The sequence below is a fragment of the Lathamus discolor genome, chromosome 1, assembly GCF_037157495.1.
Source record: "Lathamus discolor isolate bLatDis1 chromosome 1, bLatDis1.hap1, whole genome shotgun sequence".
Classification (NCBI taxonomy): domain Eukaryota; kingdom Metazoa; phylum Chordata; class Aves; order Psittaciformes; family Psittacidae; genus Lathamus; species Lathamus discolor.
In genome coordinates, this window is record NC_088884.1 from 98499850 (window position 1) to 98526357 (window position 26508).

General features: G+C 43.3%; 1 protein-coding gene across 3 annotated transcripts in view; it reads right to left on the bottom strand.

Moving 5' to 3' along the window:
* MAML3 (mastermind like transcriptional coactivator 3) overlaps positions 1-26508 on the bottom strand; it is a 252127-nt gene that overhangs the window by 73460 nt on the left and 152159 nt on the right. For all 3 annotated transcript variants that reach the window (XM_065687524.1, XM_065687517.1, XM_065687508.1), the window contains one exon: positions 17821-19308. In XM_065687524.1, the coding sequence (XP_065543596.1) occupies positions 17821-19308 (1488 nt within the window). The remainder of the gene's footprint in view (positions 1-17820; positions 19309-26508) is intronic.

Sequence of the window (26508 nt, forward strand, 5' to 3'; positions counted from 1 at the left end):
AGATTCCCTTCCAAAATAAGCCTGAAAACACTTTGAACAAAATCATATGCTGCTTTTAGAGCAAGATTTGTGCTTTTCTGCTGTAGCCACATTCTTCCTCTGTTGGAAAATGAAAGTAAACATAAAAAGAAATGTAATCAGTATGGTCAAAACATCTTAGTGCTGATCACCTCTTTGGTTGACACTGGTTATAACAGGCATCATTTTGCCATTTTAAAAATCAAGCCTGAATGGTGCTAAGGCATCCAAAACGGCCATGAAAAATGATGGTCCTACCCTGTTAATGTCCGTTTTCCAAGAACTGGCATCCATATTATGTATTGGAAGACATGACCTACATTCTTTCAGAAAATATCCATAAGGAAGATCTCACTGCTAAGTATTTAAAAACCAGAAGAAAGAGGGGGAAATCACAAGCAGTAAGGCAGAGAGAGGTGGGCCTGGGCAAGGTAGAGGCAGTTTGCAAGAGAATGCAAAAATTCTTGGTTCTCATTCCTGTCTGGCTGCAATTTTTTTTAACAAGGGCACAACATTTATGTATCAAGAGACTCACTCATTCATTGCCAAGCTGTGCCTGCGTACTACTGGGAAGTGAAATCGTTACATCACCTGTACTCCCCTTTCTCTCTGGAGGAAAAATGTGCCTTTGCACAGTGCTCAAACACCTGAAGTCTCCCCGTAAACCTCATTAATGGAATCGTCCTAATGCAGATGCCTGGGCACCAGCTCCACTGGCTGGAGCACCACCCATGCTGGGACTCACGGAACTACAGCTCCACCCATGACAAGTGCTGGGACTCAGGTGCACCCTTAAAGGACATTAAAATCCCATTTGTGGAGTTGGCTTTTTTACAGGCCTGAGGTTTAGTTTGCTGTTCGAGACTTCCTGGGGTCTCCATGTGAAAAAGCCCTGAAAACATCCCTTGGGTACAAACTGCTGCAGCCTCCGTCCTAGTAATTTGTCATACTTTGTCCTGAATATCAGCACTTATTCCCCAACTTCACAGAGCTTTTAAAGCATCATATGCCCAAGCAGTTTATGACCTGTTACTATAGTAATAGACGTTAACTTCTTTGAACTAGTTATCAGAAACTGTATACACCTTCCCCATTAATCCATCTAAACACTTTACCAAACATACTCTGTTTGCTGGTCAAACACGGGGGTCTGATTTTCCTGCACAGGATGAGGTAGAATCTTGCTGCTAGCAAGGCCAGAAGCCCCAAATGCAACATGTCTAAGAACTGCCCTGTTTCCAGAGCTACTGCAAGCTCCACATGCTAATTCTCTGCTAAGCCAAAGCATGGGGCTTTGATTTCCTAACCTCAGGATGTTACCTGGCTCCAGTATAGGATTACCATTAGACCTGTACGCCTGTCCTTACAGCAGGGTCACTGGCATGCCATATGCCACTTGGACAACCTTTATTCTTTCTAGATTTTTATTTTTTTTCAAATCAGTGTTCACCTGGAAAAGCCTGGATTCCCTTGGCTCTAGAAATCTGTTTTGCATTGCTAATGCATAGGGCTGTAGGCAAAGTTGCATTAGAGAGACAAAGAAAGACAGAGAGAGAGAGATACTAAAAACCTGTTAAGATACTAAATGTCTTCAGGGTTCCCTTCTCTTAAATATTAACAAAAAACCAGAGGTTTACTCAATTCTCATTTACCAAACAAAAGATGCAGTTCTTTTCTAAAAAGGCTTCTGCATAACTTCGTTAACTTCAATGAATATTCCTGACTTGCATCAGTGTAACTAGAGAGAGTCTGACCTAGAAAGTGCAGGTCATCCTCCACATGGTTGTCATAGCAGAGTGGAGAGTCATAGCCTCAGCACATACAAGGTATACTCATCATTTGATGCAGAAGGAGAAACTTCCTGCAAAATTCATGGACAATTAATTCTCCCTCTTCCCTCTCTGGTAATGTGGGAAGAGAAAGGGTCATCAGTCTCCAGATCGTCACTCTCTCAGTAGAAAAACAACAGAAAGAAATCAGGGAGTCTAGAGGGAGAATGGAAATGATGGCCAATCGAAATGATTCCAAGATCGATGGCCAGCCTTTGGGGACATTAAGAGCATTTTATACTCATATGGAACCTTTCATCCCAAAGGAACTCAAACACCTTTCTAAATGATATACTGATCTCACATGAAGACTACAATCACAGAAAGGATGCAGAGAAAACCCTGTCCATACAGGTGGCATTGTGACAGCAAGGGGCAGCAGCAGTGCTGCAGGGAGCACAGAAGAGCACCTAGAGGAGACTGGGGTTTCTGTCCTAGGGGCTGAACAAGCCTGAGCCTGACCATGTCACCACAGACTTGTGAATCCCAGAGGATGAGAGAGATAATAAGACAACATCTTTTCTGTCAGAGGGGGGCTGTTGACTGATAGTGTTCTTCCTCACGCCTGGACAAGAAATACAACCCAAGCAGCTCAGAGGCTGCTCAACCCCCTTGTTGACGGCACAGTGGTGGAACCTGAAGCAGAACAGAATCTCCAGTGCTCTGTAACACTCCTCCCTGTATTCCCATTTCCCCTTTCAGTGGACATAATGCTGAGAGCACTTACTATGCTTTATAGGGAGGGGTGAAAGAAGAGAAAGAGTCTTTTTTGTTTGACAAAAGGAAGCAAGGAAATAAGTGTCAAGGCAAGAGTGAAAGGAGAATGGGCAAAGACTGTAAGGGGGTGCAGGGAGGAAAGAGATGACCAAAACATAGGGGAGCCCCCAGAAAAGGAAAGAGAAAAGACAATTACGGTTTGTTTCAGTGTGGAACACCACCAAGTCAAACCACATACATAAGAAGCAAATAGAAACACTCCATGGCCATTCAGAAATATAAGCAAGAACAGCGGAACCGTATTGAAGCTGCAAGGAAGATCCAGAGCACATTCCTGTTGTAGATGAAGACAACAGGAATTTTTCTATCAGCTTAAGAATGAGCAAGTCACAGCAGAGTTTGGACTCCAGATGAAGACACCAAAGAAAAGAAAGAGCCCATCATTCTTTGGAAACTACAATGGCTCCCTGCCTCACTTCCACTGCTTTCCCAATGAAAAATTTCAGCATGGACTACGAATTAAAGAGCAGCACCAGCTGCATCACTACCAGGTTATCCAGTGGAATAAAGGTGATCCCACAGCCCTGACTCACACTGGTCAGCTCAGAAGTGTCATTGGAGAGCTGGTGCAAACACAGTTTTCAAGCAAATTCAGTTACACTCAGAGGCAAAGATACAGAAAGTATAATCTGTTGTTCCACCTAGGGTAAATCTTCACCTAAGCATTAGATGCTTAAACCCAGCCTTAACAGCTCATCTTCCTGTGGCTCCTGTATTTCCAGTCTGGGGCATTCTTGTGGTATGACTGTGATCTTGTCCATACTGGGCCAGTAAGGTACAAATGACAGAGGAAGAGACTACAGGTTGACCTCATTGTCAGATAAAATCCATTATGCATGATTAAAACTTAACAAAATGCAATCACATTAAAAATTACTATCATGAAGTATGCCATGATTTACTGACTAAATGAATGAGAAATTTATCTGAATAAAATAGTCCTAGCCCTCCTGCATTGGCAATGCATGATAAATTACTGATTGTGAGAAGATCATTGCTTGCTGTTGGATGACATAGACGCATTGATTTTTCCTAACAATGCTAATTAGCATAATAGCATCTCCACATATATTACACAAAGTTTTTGCTCGGCAAGCAAAAATTACTTCAAGCCTTCAGGTCCCAAACTGCAAAGAATAAAGATGGAAAGGAAGGATTTACAAACTGCCTCCTAGTCCTTTATTATGCAGATCAAAGGTCCAACCCACTGGATCTTACTTAATCTTGAAGAAATGGGAACAACATTCAAGAAAGTGCAGGCATTGTGCAATTAAGCTGGGATCACAGTGGGCTGGTTTTTGCATAGCGGTGATCTAATTTTGTGAGGCACAAAAAAAGCCTTTGAGAAAGAAGAATCTAATCCTAAAGGACTAGGAAAAAAACCCTTCCAATTTTATTAAGACATACAGGGGACAGACTGTGCAAACCTTACGTAAGTTCTCCCATTGACTAGGGCTGTGTAGGTGAGAAAGCAGTCACTACGTTGAAAAGGCAAAGCACAGTCTATTAATAGGATAATAAAAGTGGTGGAATAGGTAAGGAAAATGGAGGAGAGAGAGACCATGTGATTCTCAATTAATATAAAATCAATCACAATAACCCATGGGTTTGTTTTCTTTCCTTTGGAAAGTCTGAGAGGTGATGAAAGACACCCTTAAAAACAAAGCAGCTCCCTGCTGCTCAGTGTCCTCCACAGTATGTGGATTTCAGGCTTACCCAATGAGGATTTTTCAAAAGTCCATGCTTTTTCCTGAGGAATGTGCTTCTCAGGAGCATGAGTAAAACATCTCATTTACCTATATTAATATTTTGGGAGGTTTAGCACAGCATGCTGTAGCTAGAGCAGAGGACCTGAGCAGAAGCAGAGGGAAGCGGACACCTAATCTGCTTTTGGTGCAACCAGCCATGCTGGAGTGCGTCCAGGTTAGCACCAGGTTACCCTGAGTAATCAACACTGACTACCCCACAGCTGTGTGATGCAGCAGTTGCAATGCTGGGAGCTGCACTGAAGTTGGAGCCCTGACATTTCCACTCTGCTTTGACCAGTGTTGCCCAGAGCTAAAGCACATAAAGCCTCTCTGACACGAGGCTCTGTGGGGTGGCTGGAGGCAGAGCATGTGCATCGGCACAGGAGAGAGTCAGGAGTATAAGCAGTGCACCTTTTACTCTAAGGCACTAGAGCTCAGGGGCCCTGTTCTTCCCACAAGCTGATTTCTCCTGAAGGGCTGCATGGGTACCGTTATTTTCACCCAGATCCCCAGTGATTGCCACTGCTGTATTATGACTAAGCGGAACCTCTTCCATGGCTTCATTAACAGTACCCAAGTATGCCAGCCGCCCCTAGCCAAAACAGACTCCCTCAAGCTGGGGGTGTGCCTGCAGGTGACACCTGTGTTCCTTTCAGCAGGTCCCTTGGAAAGCAGCCCACTCTGTACAACAGAGTCAAGGATTATTTTGTTTGGTAGCAGTTTTTGCTCTTACCTGTGGCCATGGAAGGAGTGGGGATGCAACCCATGTGCTATCTGCAAACCAGCCGCAAGAACAGGGCGAGTGCAAGCAGAAACTTCTGCAGCAGCAAAGCCGGTGACTGCTCTTGTGTTATGGTGCAAAACCTCTGACTTCTCCAACTGAAACTCAGCGGTTCATTCCAGTGCCTAAAGGGGCCTACAAGAAATCTGGAGAGGAATTTTTACAAGGGCAGGTAGAAACAGAACAAGGGGGAATGGCTTAAAACTGAAAGAGGGGAGATTTAGATTAGATATCAGGAAGAAATTCTTTACTATGAGGGGCGCAGCACTAGCACAGGTGTGCCCAGAGAAGCTGTGGCTGCCCCATCCCTGGCAGTGTTCAAGGCCAGGCTGGACGGGGCTTGGAGCAACCTGGTCTAGTGAAAGGTGTTTCTGCCTATGGCAGCAGGGTTGGAACTGGGTGATCTGCAAGGTCCCTTCCAACTCAAACCATTCTATGGTTCTATGATCTACACCAAACACACAAGCTTTTTGGTACTGTCTTTTACTTCATAGAACAAGGTTGATGAAATGAGCAGGCACTTGGTGAAGCCACTGGTACCTCCCAGAAACACAGAAATGTTTCCTGATCCTGAGCTAGCAACCCCCATGTGGTAAGATGAATGGGGTAGATACTGCCTCAAAGCAACCACATAGCTTCAGTTTTACTATACATATATGTGCATTGTGTAGTTGGTGACGCACGGAGTAACTATTCCAGAACTGTCCTAAAAGGCTTTAACTGGTTTTGTTCTATGCATCTTGCAGCCCAGAAAGCCAACCGTATCCTGGGCTGCATCAAAAGGAGTGTGACCAGCAGGTTGAAGGAGGTGATCCTGCCCCTCTACTCTGCTCTCGTGAGACCTCACCTGGAGTATTGTGTGCAGTTCTGGTGTCCTCAACATAAAAAGGACATGGAGCTGCTGGAACAAGTCCAGAGGAGGGCCACGAGGATGATCAGGGGACTGGAGCACCTCCCATATGAAGACAGGCTGAGGAAGTTGGGGCTGTTCAGCCTGGAGAAGAGAAGGCTGCATGGAGACCTCATAGCAGCCTTCCAGTACCTGAAGGGGGCCTATAGGGATGCTGCGGAGGGACTCTTCATCAGGGACTGTAGTGACAGGACAAGGGGTAACGGGTTAAAACTTAAACAGGGGAAGTTTAGATTGGATATAAGGAGGAAATTCTTTCCTGTTAGGGTGGTGAGGCACTGGAATGGGTTGCCCAGGGAGGTTGTGAGTGCTCCATCCCTGGCAGTGTTTAAGGCCAGGTTGGATGAAGCCTTGGGTGACATGGTTTAGTGTGAGGTGTCCCTGCCCATGGCAGGGGGGTTGGAACTAGATGATCTTGAGGTCCTTTCCAACCTGAACTATTCTATGATTCTATGATTCTATTCTATTCTAAGGGTTGTACACCTGCCATCTATTGCCAGAGACAAATCCTCAAGATGTGGGAAACTACATGCCACTGGCAATTTAACAATAGAAAACTCCTACTTTTTTAGTTTTGTTTTAGCCATCTGTGATAAGAGCACACTACAAACTTGATCCAGTGAAGCTGCTTCATCATTTGTAACACTTAAGTCCTGGTTGAGATTGATTGGTGGGCAGAGTGAAAGAGGAACGGGCAAATTTATCACATGGATGGTGCCACCACATTAGTGAGATTATAGCTGAGATCCTCCAGTCCTTCATCTGTCCCATGATGAGTTAAAAAAAATATTTATTATGACAACAAATATTTCATACTATTTCCATCTGCCAGGGGTATGCAGACCACAAAAAGCCATGATGTCTACAGTAACTTCCTGCACACTGTGACAATACCAAAAACCAGTCCTGTGCTATTAAATGGATAAGAAGGGAAAGCAGAACTAAAAGCTTGATGGGGAAAACAGAGGGTAAACTTGAGCAGGGAACTTAGAGGAAGACAAAGAAAAATGGCTCATGGAGTAGTGGAGGAGAGAAGAGGAACAGATTAAATAATATGGGACAAATTTAAAACCAAACCCAAACCAAAAAACCTGATGGGCTCAAAGGGAAAGAATTGCACACTGAAAAAATAATTCCCTGGAAAGAGCATGTTGGGCAACCTCAGGAGATTTGCCTTCTCTAGGCAATACTATGTACAAAACCTAATTTAAAATGCAGATACTTTTGAGGATGTTAACTCTCAAGCTTGTGAGGAACATCATGTCACAAAATGAGTCATCGTCTCAGGGCAGGCCTTAAACTCCTTCTAGGCTGACCCTTTCTAACAATTTTTCTTTTGATTATTTTAAAGCCATTGTCTTTCCCTCAGTTTCCCAAAAAAGCACAAGGAAAGAGAAAACAGGTTACAGGTAGACCTCTGCTTTTCAGATCTAAAAAAAAAAAGAGATTTTAGCTAGCAGGGAGGAAGCTGGCAGAACAGATTTTGCAGAAGGATGCTAGCATGAACAGCCTAAGACTGACCTGGAGTGAGGAGTAGAGTTTAGTTTTGCACAGCTGTGAAACAGAAGTGAAAAGGAGACAGAGAAAACATTGAAACATGAGTTTGTGACAGTCCTGCTGGACTTGGGCATTTACAAGATACTTGACCCTCTCTAGAAAGATCACACTCTTCCTGTGGAGCAAGAACTGCTAAGAAGCTCCCACCGGGTGTAAATGAGGAAGCCACCTGTTTGGAAAATGTGTTTACACTCAATAGGTGGTTTCCTCCCAATGTGCAAGATATACTTGCAGCCTAATGCATGCAAAGTGTTCCTCACATGTGAGAAGGGGCTAAATAAGGGCCGAATGACTCAAGAACACACATATGCACGTACTACAAGAGAATGAAGAATGTAGGGACCAACAGAAAGGCTTCTCTCCTTAGTACAAAGCTGTCTGTCTCAGACTTAATGCTAAGCTGGTGAACAATAACATAAAAAGGGCAAGTTTCCCACTGCCCATGAGGAATGAAATCTTTGCTGAGAGAGCAGAAGCCACATTCTTTAGCAAATTAGATGCATCAGCTGGGATTTGGCAGAACCTCCTGAATGCAGAACTCCAGATCTGCACTTAACCACTTACTGGCCCAGTCTTTCAAGAGGTATTAAGCATTCCTACTACGGACACACACTAACATTAGGAAATCTTCTGGAGGGAACAGACATGCCAGTAGCATAATGCTTCTAGGTAGCACTGGGCTTGCTTATTCAGAAATGCTGTGGCAAACACCAGAATAAGAATCCATGTAGATAAAATACAAAGTGCAGGGTACACCTGGATGTCGAGCTGTAATATCACAGCCCACTGGGTAGCATAGACTGCTCAAAGAACACTCCTTGACACAGACACAGATTAGGCAGAGAACGGAGAGCAGAAGTAAAGCCTGAAGCTTTGAATACGTGCAGACAGCAGTCCCAGCATGGCAGTACTGCTCCAAGCCAAGCCCTCTGCTGAAGCAGGCTGTAAGTCACACTGCTTTAGAAAGGGATGGAAATGCTCCTGATAATGTATGTTCAAAACCTGGTTTAACCACAAAGGAGTATGCATATGCAAATATAAAAAGAGCTGTTGGGCTCCACATGTAACTCCACAAAAGACAGTGATGTTGTCTGCCCACAAGTTTGGAAGACCCCTGAGCTACAAGCTGTCAGCTGCAGTAAGCAAAGGTGAGTGAGATAGCACTGATACTTTTCCTTTGAATATATGAGCCTTACTTGGTCCTAGGTTCCTAGTTGGCACATTAATTGGTACTTCCTGATGTTCTCCTCTAGCAACAGAGCTGAGCTGCATCTTGGGAGAAACAAGCAGCCTCTTTCAGTGCCACTGAAATGCTACCAAGGGGAAGATGTTTAGGAAATGGAGGATTACTATAGAAGAGGGAATTTACTCCTTCTGGCAGTGCTCAGCCTCCCTTGCACCTCAAAGAATAGCACAGGTAGCTGTGGACAACTTAAATTGTGGCATTTCTGACTTTTTGAGCTCTTCAGAGTAAATAAAGCTGTCACTGTGTGTAACCTTTAATTAGCTGCAAGACCTTTGAGGTAGGCACTACCTCTTCTGGCATGCGGCTCCCAGAACACAGCAGAAATACTAAGATTTTCTTCCCTCACAACATTCCTTCTTTGTCAGCTTGATCAGACCGACCTGACTGCTCTCAGGAGCAGTTGGGAAGAACTGTCACTTATCCCCTCACCTGCTCTTCCAGTGGCAAAGGAGCCCATTTCCACATTACACTGGTAACTCTGGTGATGGGTGTGGTGGGAGAAGAAGCGGGAGGTTTCCCTGCTCCCCAGGGAGCAGCCCTTCTGGCCTGGCCTCCCAAAAGCCAGTGTCTTTGCTATTTAGCTTGCAAACAGAAAAGGAGCTTGAAGATGAGTGAGCAGAGGAGGATCATAGAGCATGGGGTGCTGCCCATACTTCCATACCTTAGCAAGCAGCCCTCTGGGGAGAAGGCAGACCCCATGCTGACTTGTCATAATTCACCCTTCTGACGGTGCCTCTTCTCCTGTTAGGTAAGTGTAGAGCTATGGGCAGGCAAGGAGTGACCTACATGTCCCAGGAAACAAAAAATCAGAAGACTGAGACTAAAAAATAAAAAAAATATAAGAGTGTGACAGGGCTTGCTTTTAAAATATCCAAAATCTATTAATAGTTCAAAATATGATTTTTAATTTCAGGATACCCTATGACCGTTACCCTTATTGATTATTTGCTAAGAAGTTTTGCTTGCTGCAAGCTTCTTAACAGACAGAAATCAGAGTAGAGGGAGAATGCAGGGAAAGGAAGAGTCCTTGACAGAGCATCCTGGGTAATCACTGTGGAAAAGAAATTGCAGGAAACATACTTAACCAAGTTAAGCAGCAGAGTCATTCCATCCTTCCAGCAGTACAGGGAGCACAGGGGGGAGGCCACTGTTTATTCAAGAGTAATTCTTGTTGCAAGAATATTTATATAGGTAAGATGAATCTTTTCTTCAGATACCAATAAAAATATTTACGAGCTTTGTTGGAATTAAATCTCAGTTTGTATAAGCCCCTACTATGAGAGGTGGATGGAAGAAGAAATGGAAAATGTTAATTTTTAATCTAGTCTCCAGTTTTCTTTACAAAAGTTGGGAAAGACAATGAGACTACACTTAAATTGAAGAATAAACTCCCAGACTACCTGAAAGATGCTTTCCTAGCAACGGGATTTGCTAACAGTTTGTTCTGTGCAGAACAGAATAGTCAAAAGGCAATTTTAAATCTAATGTTGGCAAAGATACATGAAATGACACTCAGGCTTAGAAGCACTGCTAAGGGTAGAAATGCAGCCTAAAAGGAGGTGGTCTGGTTCATCTCTTACAGCAAACACTAAGGTTCCACCTCTCATTAACCTAAAGTGCACTGTTATATGCCTGAGGAAAACTAATAATTTATTCATTTACAAACATACTTTAAAATTTGGGGGGGAGGGGAAGGGGAAGTGGGAGGGAGTGTATGTGTGTGTATGACACTTTAAACGGCTCTTCTGTGGAAACAGGGTAGGTCTGAGTATATTAAAATCCAAACCAGACCAGTAAGCACTAGCAGAAGGCCACTTTGGAACGCCCACCCCGGCTCACAGCAGAGGCACACGCCTTACAGCACATGTCTGTTGGTTCTTATGATTGGCTGCCTTGGAAGGTGTCCTCTGCAGAACTGCCCACAGTACAAGAAATGGGTGGACAACTGCAAAGCGTTCCCTGGCCTTGCGACCAAAACCTCTTCTCTTTCAAAATTAGTTGCAAGGCTTGCTTGACTCCTTTGCCAGCAAGGAAAAACTGACCACTGACCTCAGTGTAGGTTAGCCTGAGACCTGGAAGGTTGGGTGGAGAAAGGAGAAGAGATCTTCCTTGTGCCTCCGAAACAGAGTTGAAATAGAGGCCTCCCTAGTCCTGGATCTGTACTGTTAAATCTGGTCAGGAGGTGCTGAAGATTTTATCACTGCTGCTAGCTGCAAGGTCTAGTAAATCTACTCCATAGAGAGATGCACAGCCTCCATGCTGGTTTAAAGGAAGCAATTTGGTACACATTGAGCAATTACTTCACTGTGTCCTCAGTATAGACACTAATTTGGAAACAATGTCAATTTGTTTTTGTGAGGTCTTTTCTTGCAACCTGGTCTAGTGAAAGGTGTCCCTGCTCATGGCACGGGAGTTGGAACTGGATGAGCTTTAAGGCTGTTTCCAACTTAAAACCAACTTAAAACTCTGATTCATGAACTGAACTCCTGTCTACATCAAAACACAACAGGTACCATTTTGCAATAAACACTCCTCTGGATCCACAGAGTAAAGGTGTTGGTGGATGACTGGGTTTACCCCTGCAGCAATCCTTGCTGTGAATACACAGATTCTTGGTGGCAACCACCCAGATGGAGGAAGCAGGAGAGAAGGAGGGCTTTTGATTTTCCACAGAACACTACAACACTGTTACAGAAAGAAAAGGCCATGTGGATCTTTCAGTCACTGTCCAGCACTGAAAACAGCAGCCTTTTCATGCTAATCAGTTACGCTGACACTCAGAGGGCAGCAAACTAGCCTGCAGAAGAGCGCAGTATTGGGGAGAGCATGGTGTGAGCATCTCAGTATGTTCAGTGGTGCTTTGTCACCAGCTTATGACAGATCCAACCATAAAAGCAGATAGAAAGAACACAGTTTTACACCATCTGTATATTAATGTTAAGAGCATATACAATATACAAGAAGAGTTAGAGAGGCTTATGAACAATAAGAAATGGATTATGGCTGGTATTGCTGAAAGCAGGTGGAATGGGACATGAGACTGGAAAACGAAAATTGATGATGATAACTTGCACTTTAAGGAGAAAATGGCAAAAAAAAACCCCATGAAAATGTAGCACTTTATGTAAAAATATGCTATGACTGGCTATAGACATTTTAAAATCACAGTGCTTTGCGATTGCAGTCATAACTAATAAAACTAAAAGGCAGTTGGTTGGCACATGTTATATCATCAGACTAGCTAAATAACAGGACAAACTACTTTTTACGTGGCAATCTAGATCATGTAGGAAGAAAAAATATGCTATCATGGTGACTTCAAAATAGGGGACATTTAATATACATTTTGTGCAGTCAGCAGTACAAATTTTCTGCTTCTAAAAGCAGGACAATTTCTTTACCAATGAGAATAAATGACACTATGAGTCTTCAAGTAAATAGACAAGAAGCAAATTGCACAACCATGTATTTAACAAATCTGGACAAGTAGAGAAGTTTTTAAGAACCAAAGATTTACCACTACAACTGTGATATCTGAAAAGAACAAAAGACTGGTTATTCTTACGCGATGTCCAGCGAAACAGTGGAACAACTGATTTCAGTTGTCTATCAGTGATGACACAGAGGATAAAACAGGAATACTGGACAGCATGGTTTCAGGAAAGTGGGTTTCACCAGAGACATTGACAGTTTTCTTATGATAAGATAATTTATTCAGGTGGGGCACGGAATCAGTGCTCTTATACCTTGTTTTTTGCAAGGCTTGGACTAGTGCAAAAACTTAGTATTGCAGAAAAACGCCCCAACAGTAATTCCCAACATCGGACATGTTTAAGGTTCAACTGGACAGGGCACTGGGACATCTAGTCTAGGTCATGCTTTGCCTAGGAGGTTGGACTTAGATAATCCTTGAAGTCCCTTCCAAGCTGGCATTCTATGATTCCGACTGAATTATAAAAAGCCCATACCCTCAGGTTGCAAAATGAGGAAATACCAACAAGCCAAAATTTGTTTTTTAGGATTATGCCATGGAGACCTGATCTTAACCAAGTGTTGTCCAACATGTTTCTAGTGATTTATGCTGCCATGACCTCCTTCCCAATGAGCAGATGATAGCAGGAACAGCAAGAAGGCCAGGGTACTGTTTACAAATTGCCTGGTTAGATGGTCAGGATCCATCCAAGCACATTTCGATTACCCATCTGTCCTTAGGAGTCTTTGGGGGATGGATTTCTGGGGATAAATTTTGGCATTTGTAAAAGGCAGGTACTGCATCTGAACTCCAGGGCAAATGTTTTGTGTAAAATAGTAGCTACGAGCCAAACATAGCATAGATGGGCATTCACTACATCTCTATCGGCTGCTCAGCAAGTGATCCTCAGTCATTATTTCCATTCCAGTTTGTCTCCCCTGAAATCTGGTAAGACACTTGTACTTCTGCCACACTTCCATGCAGTGAATACACATCTGTATGATTCTCCTTTACTTTCAGGTAGGCTTTTAAAAAACCCCGAATCCCGTAACATCAACAACCTTTTTTTCTCACTGTCCCAAAGTTAACCTTCAAATGTATAAAATCTCATTAACAATTCCACTGAGAAACACACCTTTTCACTTAGAAAGGACAGTTATGTTTCGAAAACGTTCTCTAGACACAGAACTCCCTTTATCCTTCACATGCAAAATCAGGCAATGCATCTTGAATGTTTAAGATAAAAACAAAAGACAGCAAAGAGAATTTGAAGATATTCTTTGAGTATGGTGTCTTTTCTCCTTTTCATTTACATCCCTCCAATTTCCAGCATCAGTAGTGGTTTCAATAGGAGCTATAATTGCAGCATCCTCACAGACCTATGCAGGCGAAGAGCTGCAGTCTAGTTTTATTTGTCTTGCACCCACAGAGAATTCTGTTTTGTTTTGACCTCTCATTATCCTCCCTCACTCACTTGGCTCCTAACATCAAATTCTGTCTCAGCCGTTCAACATCTATTCCGCTGGGCTGCTTTCTTCTCTTACCAATATACATACATATTGAACAGCTGGAACCAAGGAAAGGCACAATTAATGATTTTGAATTTTTCCAAAGAAAATGTTTTACTTTTCCCCAGTTTGAAATTACTTTTTGGTTTAAAGAAAAAAAACCCAAGTGCCTCCCATAAAACCTCAAAAACTAAATGGAATATTTTAGGTTAAACAAATCTCTGATTTTTGAGAAAGGAGGTTGGTTTAGGCTTGCTTGCTTTTATTTTTTAAATCACGTAAGAAGCCTAACCAGAGTCCATGTTCCATCTTGGTGTGAAACCTATTTCTTTTATTATCACATGAGAATCAGAATAGCAGAGGACTTCTCCCCCTTAAATACCTAACAGGTTACCAGCTCCAGTTAAAATTTTGACTTGCTAGTTTAGCCTATAGCCACAGATAAGCAAGAATGAATGAACCACCCAGAAAAAGCAAGAGGCTAAAGGGCAATACTGGCCACCTGTCACATACTCACAAACTAACTACTGGTTTTAGGGCACATCAGGGTACACTGGACAAGACAAATAGCATGGATTTCTAAGTACAAGCCTGACCAAGTGGAGAACAGTTAGGCATGAGGGAACACTAGTAGAGCCTCACTGAAGGTAGATGGGTCAGGATACGACCATGGTTTTAACAGTCAATTCCACAAAAGCAGTCTGAATTACCTTCAGGCTAACCCTGGAAAAATCCCCAACTCAAAAAAACAAACCAGTATCTGCTTTGTGGAAAAACAGAAAAATACCCCATCCAGTGTTACTTTGAAGAGGAAAAGTGATAGCATAAAATAGAGGGCATCATAGTTCAAGATATATGGGTTGTTCAGCAATAGTGTGATGAAGGCTACAGCCACAGTGCTAGTACCAGTCCTGGATCTGCACAGCAATGCAAAGGACTAACATATCTCACAGGAAAATTACACATCTCAACCCAAGGATAACACATCTCAACACCAACTGTGTAAGGACTTTGGTGAAATCCTCCTTTTGTTGGACACTAGTTCTTCTGGCTAAGATGCTAATTTAGCACTCTACCTGTCCAACCACTCGCATGTATATTGAGCTGCACAACTTCCTCTCTTGCTGCTCACCTCTCTTACAAGAGCGCTGCTCAGCAAGCCCAGAGTACCAGCACTGACATGTTAGTGTCACTCACGTGCAACTGACCTCCACAGAGATTTGCAAGGTCCCAGCTGAACTGAAAGAAATGCTGTGTCTCTCTAAAGTATGCTCAGCAACTGAAACAATTAATACAGGTAAAAGTTCTGCTTATTAACAACAGACACAGCCTAGGCCCAAATGGGTATGGGTTTGATTAGTGTACCTAGTGCACGTATGCACACATGCACACAGCTAGTCATACTTGAATGTGAATTTTACAACAGTACACAGAAAATAACACAAGGTGTACATGTTTTTTGTATACGTCCAATGTTCCTGAAGTCATCTTTTGGTTCTCAAATATGCCCTTGCAATAGTCATCCAACAGAAATATACGGTCAGTGCTAACCATGAGGTGCAATAGCTAGGACTATTTTTCCCTTAAAAGCCATTTATTAAATCCTTATAATTATTTAACACACATACGGACACACTTTTACAATTCTGTATGAAAAAACCAAAACTGCAATGAAAGTATAAACTATAAAGATACATTAATTTTACCCTCAGAAATGTATTTCAAACTGAAGAGAGCAATCTCCTTATTTTCCATATATGATCTGGCAAGTCTGACCATCCCATCCAGCACCAAGCAGCAGAATCAGATAATCTGCATCAGTCTAGATTTAATGCAACAATATCAACATACTGGTTTTACCACCTTTGTAAATATCCATTTCTACCAAGCACATCTCACAATAATAAGCTTTCCCATTTTCCACAGAAAAATGCTTTTTGGGGAAGCAGGAGAGGAAGGAATGAAGAAATACATTACAGTTAGAAATCTATTATTACAACCTTCCTCACAATCAAAATCCCTTCAGTGCAGGCAAGTGGGTTTCATGAGTAGTAAAGGGACCTTTCTTACAGCTACACACCAGCACAAAGTCCCTCATCCTGACTGGGCCAATAAATGCGAATTGCACATATTATATCACAATGCATGGCTTTTCCTCAAGTTTCTTCTTTATATGACATAGAAATGACTTAATATACAGACTTGGTTTTGGAAGCATGTCTAGTGTATGCAAATATCTAGTTTTTCCTACATTTAAAAAAAGGAACTGAGTGAGATTAGATATATGAAACCTCAGCTTCCTGTTCACAGTAGAGAACTGCAGTGAGGTGTTAACATGAATTTATCGACTTATGAAATGGAGATGACATTAACTTTTTCACAGGGGCAGTTTGCCTCTCAACTGTTTGATGGGTCTTTTGATTTCCACAGATTTAACAAAAACAAAGGAAGGATAAAGCATTAGGCAGCATGACCAAACATCCCCTGCTTCTCAGCTACAACCTGACAAACCTGTAGCTCGGATTAGTCTGAGTTTTCTGTCATTACTGCAGTATTTCTTCAGATAAGTCTTCCCGAGAAGAAGAGGCTTTAGGCCAACTATTTCTAATGCAATAGGCAAGCAGAATTAAAAGACATGGACTTTTGAGCTGTTACTATACATCCTGAACCAAAACCAGGAGGTGGATAAACATTTCTTTTTGTTTTGCAATTAATTTTAAGTAGTATGTGATGAACTGTGACCTGGTAAAGCTGCTGCTCCTCCTATTGATAGATCCTCAAACTCCACAAGCTGAAGAAACGACAAATTTTGCTGTATTTCTACATGCATTACAGAGTGAGTCACCGTTAAACCAGGCTCAGAAGGAAGCCCTCCTTGTAGGTGGTGTAGAAACAGCTAATTTGGTAAAAAGCTGTTACGCTAAAACTATCAACCAACAATTCTATTAGTGTACTATTATATCCCAGTTCCTGACATGTTTTGGTGGCACATAACTTCTGTGATGCCACCACCTCCTTTGTGGCCTGATTATTAACTTTTATTATTTTCAAAACCCTTAAAACAACACTCAGAAAATTTATCCTTGAGCCTTTCCATGACACAAGTGTGCAGATCTCTACCAGGGCTGCACAACTGAGAATACCCAGCTGACCTAGGAGGCAACAGGGCATTACTATAATCATTATCCAAATTGGTTATTAATTCATTCCAAAGCATACCCCAAGCCTGGCGGCTGCCACTGCAGAGGTCAACATGGAATACATGTGAGTGATGCCAACTCACTCAAGCTGACATGGCTTTAGGTTCTTGTTGAAAGACTTGACAGATTCACAACAATAAAATGCTTGAGGTTGCTAAATACTGCTTGAAAGTCCCAGAATAAACCATTTCATTTCATGCATAGTCCATGCACCACTAAAAGCATTCAGTTGTGCTCACTTCTCACAGTGGAAACCAAAGGCACTCAGCACCCAAACTGTCCTTCCTTTGTTCCTTGAGCCAAAATGTCATATATATGCTTTTAAAGTTGGCCTGATCTCTGCCCAAAGAAGAAGGAGCCAACCACTCTGTCTTTTTATTACAATGCTAACTGCACTGTGGAAACTAAGCCATGCCATGGTTTGGGATCCAGAATCATCAAGTCTGACATTAGGAAAAAAAGGACACAAACCCTTCAAGGAGGAGTGACTTCCAACACAAAACTTCCCAGAGTGGCCCCAAGCATCAGTAGAAGCAAAGGAAAAGAGCTCTAGCTCATCAAAAACAGTAATTTAACAACATTTCTAACACATAATACAATTTCATTTCAGTCATTTCTTAAAATGATCAAGCTCCAATACCACATAAAAAGTCAAAGAAATGTTTGCAATGATGTTCCATGCTTCCAAGGAGAAAAAGAAGATCATACAAAGAAATACTAAGCCTTTATATCAGCCCCTTTTTGGTTGCCCGTGCATCATGCACTCACACTTACCTGACCAAGGGAAGGAAGCGTTGCATACGCCATGGGCTGATTCATCATTCCCTTCTGCTTCATGATGAGCATGCGTTTCTGTTCCTCACTCAGGTGTGCCATCTGAGCTTGCATCTGCGGCTGCTGGGACTGCTGCTGCTGCTGGATGTATGGCATCATGGGGTTCTTGCTGGGATTTGCCATTGGTGGAGTCATCCTCTGACTCAGCTCAGCATTGAAGTGGGTCAGAGGCTTGGTGTTGCCATAAGAAAGCATATTGGGCTGTTTGCTTAAGGAGTTTGTGCCCAGGTTATTTGGCTGCTGACTGATCATATTCATGTGATTTTGAGGGAGGTAGTTATTAATTGTGGTCTTCTGTGGATTGTTTGCCATAGGAGGCACTATTGGGTTTTGGTTGTTAAAGGCTTGGGGATACATCATTGGACTATTTGGTTTGTCTGCACTGAAGGGTCCTCCATATGGACTAGATGGAGGGCCCACAGGTGACCAGCTTGAGGGTTGATTTGGATGCTGCTGCTTCTGTTGCATGAGCTTAGCTCTTTGCTGCTGCTGGGCTGCCATTTGCTTGAGCTGTTCAGCTGGAGACAAGTCAGCGGTTGGCATATTCACAGGCCCAGGCCCCGGTCCTGTCACAGTTGCTGCTGCTGGATTCATAAGATAGCCATTTCCAGACCGTGACTGCGTCTGGCCTGGAGTGTGGGCCTGGCTGGGAGTTTGAGGTGACTGAACAACACAGTTTGCTGGTGACCCAGCAGCGACTGGGGCTGGTGGGGCACTGGAGACAGAAGCTATGCTGGAGGCTGTGGAGACATTTGAAAATGGAGGACCCGAAGAAGAAGGCCTTACCTGGGGAGACCCTAGTGGGACATGAGCAAATGGAGAATGAGATGGATCACTTTTCACGCTTGCACTTTCTTGAGTCTCTGTGGCAGGCCTGGGAAATTCCGGCTCCTTCTTGTCTTCAAAGTCTTCATTGAACAAATCTTGTATATCATCTTCTGGAACGGTGTTCGCCAGTTCATCTATTAACTCCTGCCACTCTTGATCATTCAGGTTAATGTCTGAGAAGAGCTTGTTCTGATTTGAAAGAGATGTTTCAGAAGTATCTATGCAGCTGGCGTCATCCAAAGGCTCTTGCTTTAGCTCCTTGTTCTGCAGGATGTTAAAGCTATCATCTAGCTCGTTGCAACCATTAACAGGGAGCTTTATCTCAGAAAGCCCACCGTTTTTACCCAAGTCTTCTAGACCACTATTGTGAGTTCCACTGTTCTGGAGGGGCAGGGGAGCTTTCATGTCAAGCTGGTGAAGAGGAGAAACAGCAGGCAAAGGCAAATTATTGGGCAAGCTGTTGATTGCCTCAATGCCTGGTACATCCTTCCTTACCCGCTTGCTGGTTGGAGAAAAGTTCCCATCACAAACTCCATTCTGCTGTTCTCCATTGAGAGGTGAACGTGCCCCTTCCAACTTCCTTTTGACTGTCTCTTGAAGCTGAAAGAAAAAGAGGAAAAAAACCACCATTAACCAGTTGCAGACACAAAAATAGTGCTGATGAGCCTTGTGACAGATACTTCTCATCAAGCCTACTACTACAAACCTACTAGTTTCATTTCATTCTTATGCCTTGATCAGTTTGAGAAGATGGTCCAAAACAAAATAAAAAAAAACCAAACAAAAAAAAAACCCAAACAAAACCCAACCAACCAAAAAAAACCAAAAACCAAACCCAAACCAAACCTGCCGCTGAATAGCAGAACTCTAAAATATGTGCTCTCCAAGATACCAGAATTTTATGAAGCAATTTGACTAATTCAACTTTTTGGTGCTGAGCACAGTGATAAGTCTTAAATTGGACCCCAAAAAATGAATCACTAAAATTTCCTATTTACTCTGAAAATCTTTTTGTTGGTAGTTTCTAGAAGCTTCTTGAAAAATACCTGCAATACAACTGAATGACTACTTTTATTGAAACATGTGTTGTTGACACTAGATTTTTTGGAGAAGATTCATTAACATAGTTTCATTTGATTAGCCCTCTGTTCTTGGCTCCAAAGCATACTGAGAATCAGTTGTGAGGAAAAAAAATATCCACCATAAAAATAACAAGGTACTTTGCATGATATTAACTCAATCAAATAATGAAAAAAAAAAAAGGAAATAACCTGTGTGCTGGGAGCTAACGTGAAAGATAAATAACTAACAGAAATGATAGCAAGACAAGTCTCCAGGATAGCAATTAAACTAGAATATAAGTCTGTTATTTAAAAAATAGTGTATTAATAAAAGCTTTCAGTCAGGTTAGAAGCAGCATAGCAAAGCACTGTAACAACCTCCAGTGCTCTCCCTATCACACCAAACGTTAAGTCCTTCACTTATGTACCAGGCTAAAAAAAGCATCCCTATTCAGCTAAGGCAAAAAACAATAGTGGGGAGAGGAGGAAGCAAAGAGGTCACAGCTGTAGCAAACGCCTTCAGGACACACTTGCATCCTTGATAGTAGAACAATAGAAGACAAAATACTGACAGATTTTATCAATTTTAAAAGTATTTTTACTGTATGAAAGTCCCAGACATGCAGCTCCCACCCCTTCCCTAACCTAAAGGTCCTCAACCTTCTTTCTTCCCACAATCCAGCTCCCATTTATTTCTCTCATCCCAGAGGGCTACCTCCCCTTTCATCCCATGTGTAAGACAGGCAAACAAATTCGTATCTCATCCCTAGGTTAGAGGGATCGGTTCCAAGAAGGCTGTGCCCTTCTCTTGCCCTTCAGGCCAGCGTGGCCTCATTCAGCATGCAATGCAAAAGGACATGGCCACTGCATGTGTTGCCGCAGTCCCAGCTGAACACGTGTGGGACACGAAACTATGTGCTGGTCCTCTGCAGAGATGTGACCTTTATAACAAGGCAGAAAGGCAAGTCTATGAGTCCTTAAACAGATCATCAACTCCTTGATTTGAACTACAGCAAAAGAGCTTTTTTTATGTGGGAGAATGATTAACACGTGGCTAAAAGCCACCAACAGGTCCCTATTGGCATACATGCCCAAGACTTTGCTGCCTGTTCCCCCTGCACAGAGTCAATGAATACCAAGCCTCCATCAGGCTGAAATTCCTTCTCCTCTTGGCTTCTGTGGTGCCGCAGCACAGAGACCAGCTTCTCTGTGACCACAACCTCTGCCATGCAGACCACTGCTCCTCCAGTGCAAGATGCCTGCATAGCTCCACAGGAGCTGTCCTTTCTCTGGGATTTTTCCTACCCCTGGTTTCTGGGAAATAGCAAGGCCAATGGTTTCACTCTCCCTATGGCGTGGGCTGCGATGGGGAGCTCACCTGCCGCAAGGCAGAGATCAGGAAGGCTGTTTTGGACCTCCCTACTGTGTGTATGTATTCCCCATCACTGGCTCCCACTCTTCTCTCCATACAGCCAAGCACAGCAGCTCTTGCCCACATGAGCTTCACAGATGCTCAGGGATGGGATCCTGCACGTGATGGCAGATGCAGGCAGGAGCATGCACACCAGTGTGTCCATCACAGTCAAGTTAATCAACCAAGGTCTGCAGGAGCACACCAGGCTGCATGGAGCCCTACAACACAGGCATCACCTTTTCATATCTCTGTGCCACAACAGTAGCAAGCTCTAGCAAGAAGCTTGCCCAGGGGTGGTAATTGCCTCATCTGCACCAGATAACAGCTGTACTGAAGGTAAGCCAACACCCAGGCTAGTGTGAAGGAGAAAAATCAGATCCCACAAGGAGGTTTATGATACGGCTCTCACCTCCACTGCTTCCCTTCCTTAAACACCATGTTAAGCTGAACAACACCGTATGGCATTACAGCTCCCTGCTGCTTCTGACCAATGTAACTGGTGTGTGGCAGAAGACTACAGCTGAGCCACTGGGCTTGTTTCACTGATCTTTATATAGCCCTGATTCAGACCCCAGAGACAAGAAAAGGACCATACTGATGTGGTAATGGCCCCGCTTCACAAGTACTATAGCACAGTCACTTCTGAGATTCCTTTTTTCAGAAGAAGAGCAAAGCAAGCACATTCTGGCCTCAAATGCAGGTGGCCAGTAACATAGTTGATATAATGGCTTAAAATAGCATATGTAAATGTGGCCCCTAATGGGCCACTGACACAATTTACAGCTGAAATTGTCCATTTCAGCTCTTAAGCTCTCTCAACACAAAGTCTTTGCCTTCCACATCAGGAAAAGAGTCACTGAACAGGACCTGACTCAAGACCAAGTTCAGTGGGTATGTACACACAAAAACAGGGGTCAAAGAAATGTCCAAAACTTGTGATGGCCCTTTGCCCTGTGCTGGCCAAATACTGGACTAAAGTAAGAACAGTCATATCAAAGGACCTGGTAACAGCTTCTAGTCGTAAAATAAAGTTTATATAAGGGAGTGATGGGGGAAAAAATCATCATAATGACAAGTCAGGGATTATGGAGAGCAATTATTTCCTGAGAAAAACAAGATAACTGACTCCATGCATTTCACAACAGTTTGAAAGTGAACCTTACAGAATACTGGTAAGAGTGACACACTTTCACATAATTTCACACTTTCAGGTTTCACATCATTTACTAATTTATCCTGAATCCATCACCTTATTTGTACATGAATGTTTACCAAAAGAATCAAAACTATCCAGTGGCAAATAACCAGACCTAAAAATACCAGCTCCTAAAGTTTCATCATGTGCTGAAACTTGGATGTCCCCCTGTACAAATATACAATGACTTTAGTGAAAAGTAAAAGGAGGCCCAGTATATAAATATTAATAATTGTGTTCATCATGCCTTACAACAGAAAGAAGCTTTAACATGGAAACTATTTTCTATCAAAGATCAAATATACAGAAATTGTGCCTTGTTGCAAATGAAAATAAAATGAAGCCTATTCTAAGTCTGTAGCTCCACAGTATTCTCCTCAAACACAGATTTTAGGATTTTGGGGGTTAACAGCCTTTGCAGGCAGGGAAGTATCTCGTCTCTGGCATTTTGGGAGTGGAGTGAGGTGTGTTGGGAGCCATAACAACAGATGCATCTCATCTTTTTGGGGTACAACACGGCAATATTCTTAGCCAATTATTTCAATGCAAATGTTCAGTTTTATATCTTGAAAGCATCTCTCCTAGGAAGACTGAGAGAACTGAGCTTATTCAGCCTAGAGAAGGCTCTGGGTAGACCTTACAGCAGCTTCCAGAGTCTAAAGGGGCTACAAGGAATCTGGAGAGGGACTTTATACAAAGGCTTTTAGGGATAAGAAAAGGGGGAATGGCTTTCAACTGTCAGAGGGGAGATTTAGATATTAGGAAGAAGTTCTTCGCTATGGGGGGCAGTGTTCAAGGCCAGACTGGACAGGGCTTGGAGCACCCTTCTGTAGTAGAAGATGTCTCTTCCCATGGCAGGGGATTGGAACTAGATGAGCTTTAAGGTCCCTACCAACCCAAGCCATTCTATGATCCTGTGATTCCCAATCACCATTTAAACTACTGGATGGCTTGAATATTATACAGTGACCATATATTGGTACACAGTTTACCACCACCTGGAATCCACAGTGTTTTAGACTAAAACCCCAGTAATTCCCTATTCCTCTTCCCTCTGTAAAAACAATGCCTAAAGTGAAATATTCTCTGAGAAGTATCCCCCCTCTCCTTCTAAGGAGTAGTATATAGCTTGTGGATGTGATTTACAGTATGCATCATGAAGATACTCACAGCAGTGTAGAGATTTATGTCTAGGTGCAGAAAACTATTGGTTCATAAAATGAAAAATATGAAAATAAATGGAAAATATGAAAATAAACAAAAAATATTAGAATACAATAAAACTTGTGCTAGCTCCTTAGGACCTTAGCTTTATTCACACAAAATATTTGGCTGACGAATCTGCATTTCACAGCAGGTGTCTATCCCAGAGCAGAAGTGAGTAAAGCAGGACTCATTATCCTTTATATGCCTTTGAGGAAACTCCGGTTGCAGAGCAAGAAAGGTCAAACTTTGGTGGGGTGACTTTTTAAATAACTTGACTGGGCGAGAGGCAGGGGGCACAGAGGTTGTGCACACCGACATGCAGACCAGACTGGTTTAATCAGACCCATCCCTGGGTTTTCAGTGGAGCTACTTGGACACTCCGTGACAGAGCCAATACATAAGCAGGAGAGCATTGAGGCTGATGGTGGGGCTTTCGTCTGCGGGGAGAAGCTGCTCTGCTTCATCCCACCAGCAGCAATTCATTTTTTGAAAGGTGCTGTTGTTATAGCAACAGCTGAGCCACTAGCCGGCCCATCCTCCACCACTGCGGTGCCTTCAGTGGGTGGCTGTTCCAGTCATCCACCGGCAGTGACCAGCGCTGTGCCAGACCCTCAGCCCTTCGCTGCTCTTTAAAACATAAAAACTGGCAGGTGGGGAAGATGAGAGGCTAAATCCTCTTTTTGCCTGTGGAGGCTGAGCATGCTTTGCAGGGTCTAACACAGTAGGCAGGTTGATCTGTGAGCCTACAGACAAGTAGGCTGGCGTCACTTTTAGTTGGTGCTTTCAGTGCACCAGCTACAGAACAGACATGTTGCCACTGACTGCTCTTAAGGCAGCTCCAGACACTTCAATAACAGGCAAGGGCAACAACTTGAAGAGATCTGGCATGCTCACTCCCCAGCTGTGCTGGAATGCACCTTGCTCTGTAGTTATCTTTACTGCCTGTGGGAAAGCAGAGAAACCAGCTAAAGCCTGAAGTCCATCTTCCTCAGAGAATATGCATGTCTACAGAGAACAAGGGTTATCACATTCTCCACACTGCTCTTCTGTGACTCTTTCTGTTAAAAATAAACATTAATCTTTTCCGTTCCTCATGTTGAATCATGGTCTGGCCCACCAGCCATCCATGCTCAACTGGGCTTCAGCTCCCTTCTGTGGCAATGACTGAGCCTTGGCCCTTCCTTCAGGACTCCTCTCTCCCATCAGTGGCTTAGCACCTCTTCTTCCACATGTTCCTGAGCTTTTCCCAACTTTCTTCTCCCTTCTTCTCCTGGAACTTTTCCAGGCAGATCTTGACCCCTGACCTCGGACAGGGATTGCTCACCACAAGCTCTGCCACCCATCACACCTATTCAGCCATCTCCAGCCTGCACCCTGAAAACCAGCTCAAGTTTGCTCCTAAACTTCCTATACTGCACTCAAAGCCTACCAACAACATAGTAAGTCCCTGGGATTGCTGCGAAGTGACACCAAGCAACTAGATTTGACGTGACAGATCTTATAAGCAAAGACGTAATGACCATAACCACCTATCGCGCGATCAATAAGGAATAATCAATATTGCCATTTGTATGCCTGCAGTTCCGCTTCAACACTTAAAAGGATTCCTCATTTCTTGCATATCCTTTCTTGCTGTACTGCTACTGAGACTGCCATTGAAAAGTTAACACTGGCCCAAGGGCACCACTGCCTGAGGTGCAACCACATCTTCTGACTAGCATCTGAAGTCCATCAACTCCACAGTGACCTCTTAATGCCACTTGCTGCAGCTGAGGAATGCAGGACAGCTTTTCACAAGCAGAGCCGGAACTGAACTCAGACGAGTGGCCAAGCAAAGCGGAGGTGGGTTACACACCACTGCTTCCAGCAAATAAAGCTATTTCATGCATCAAACCACTCCCCTACTACTCGAATTCCCTCAGACTGCTGAAGGTACTGCATCGACACTTGCTAACTCACAGGATAAAGCCTGATGTAGCAAATTGATTTTGGATTGCAATTGCTCACTTGAAGCACATGCTGTGCTCTTCCATGCAGGGTCTGTCAGCCCAGTTCTTGTTGGCTGGGGCAACGTTTCAAATACTCAGGAAGCTCACATTGTGAAATCTGTTTGAAGTTGGGAGCAAAGATAGCTACAGATAGCTAGCAATCTGCTCAACTCTGCAGGCTTACAGAGTAACCTCTGCCTCATGAAAGAGGTCAAACCTTCGCCTGTGACCCAAGCTGTTAAGAGCTGCTGGGGACTCTGTCATTGCCTTGGGTTTTGCAAACAGTTATCAGAAGGACAAACCAACTACCATTATGATAGGAAGATGCTCACGGCACTAGTTAAACCTGAAAGAGGCGAAGTTAAACCAGCAAACGCCATGACTGTAACTGCCCTCAGTCAGCCGCATAGGGAGGGTGATGTGTGTTAAAAGAGCTTGAGAAAAGCAAGAACTGACATAAGCTTTCATCAGAGCTTTGAGAGAGGGATGACTGAGAGAAGGGAAGGAGACGCAGCTCTGTAGAGATGAAGAGAGAAAGACAGATAGCTTCACTGCCCAGAGAAGCTGTGGCTGCCCCATCCCTGGCAGTGTTCAAGGCCAGATTGGACAGGGCTTGGAGCAACCTGGTCTAGTGGAAGGTGTCCCTGCCCATGGCAGAGGGTTGGAACTGTGTGAGCTTCAAACTCCCTTCCAACCCAAACCATTCCAGGATTCTACGATTCTCCCATGGCTCAACTCTGCCTCACCACATGTATTTTCATCACAGACTAAAGAATTGTACTTTCATTGCTCAGGTTGTGTGGTAAGAGAACTTCCAGTTCTCTGTATTTAATTTCATCATAATTAAAAAAAAAAACCCAACATGTATATCTTCTCTACTGATGTTTATTGAGTGTTTTAATGCACCCCACTGCATTGCTGCCAGAAAGACTTTTT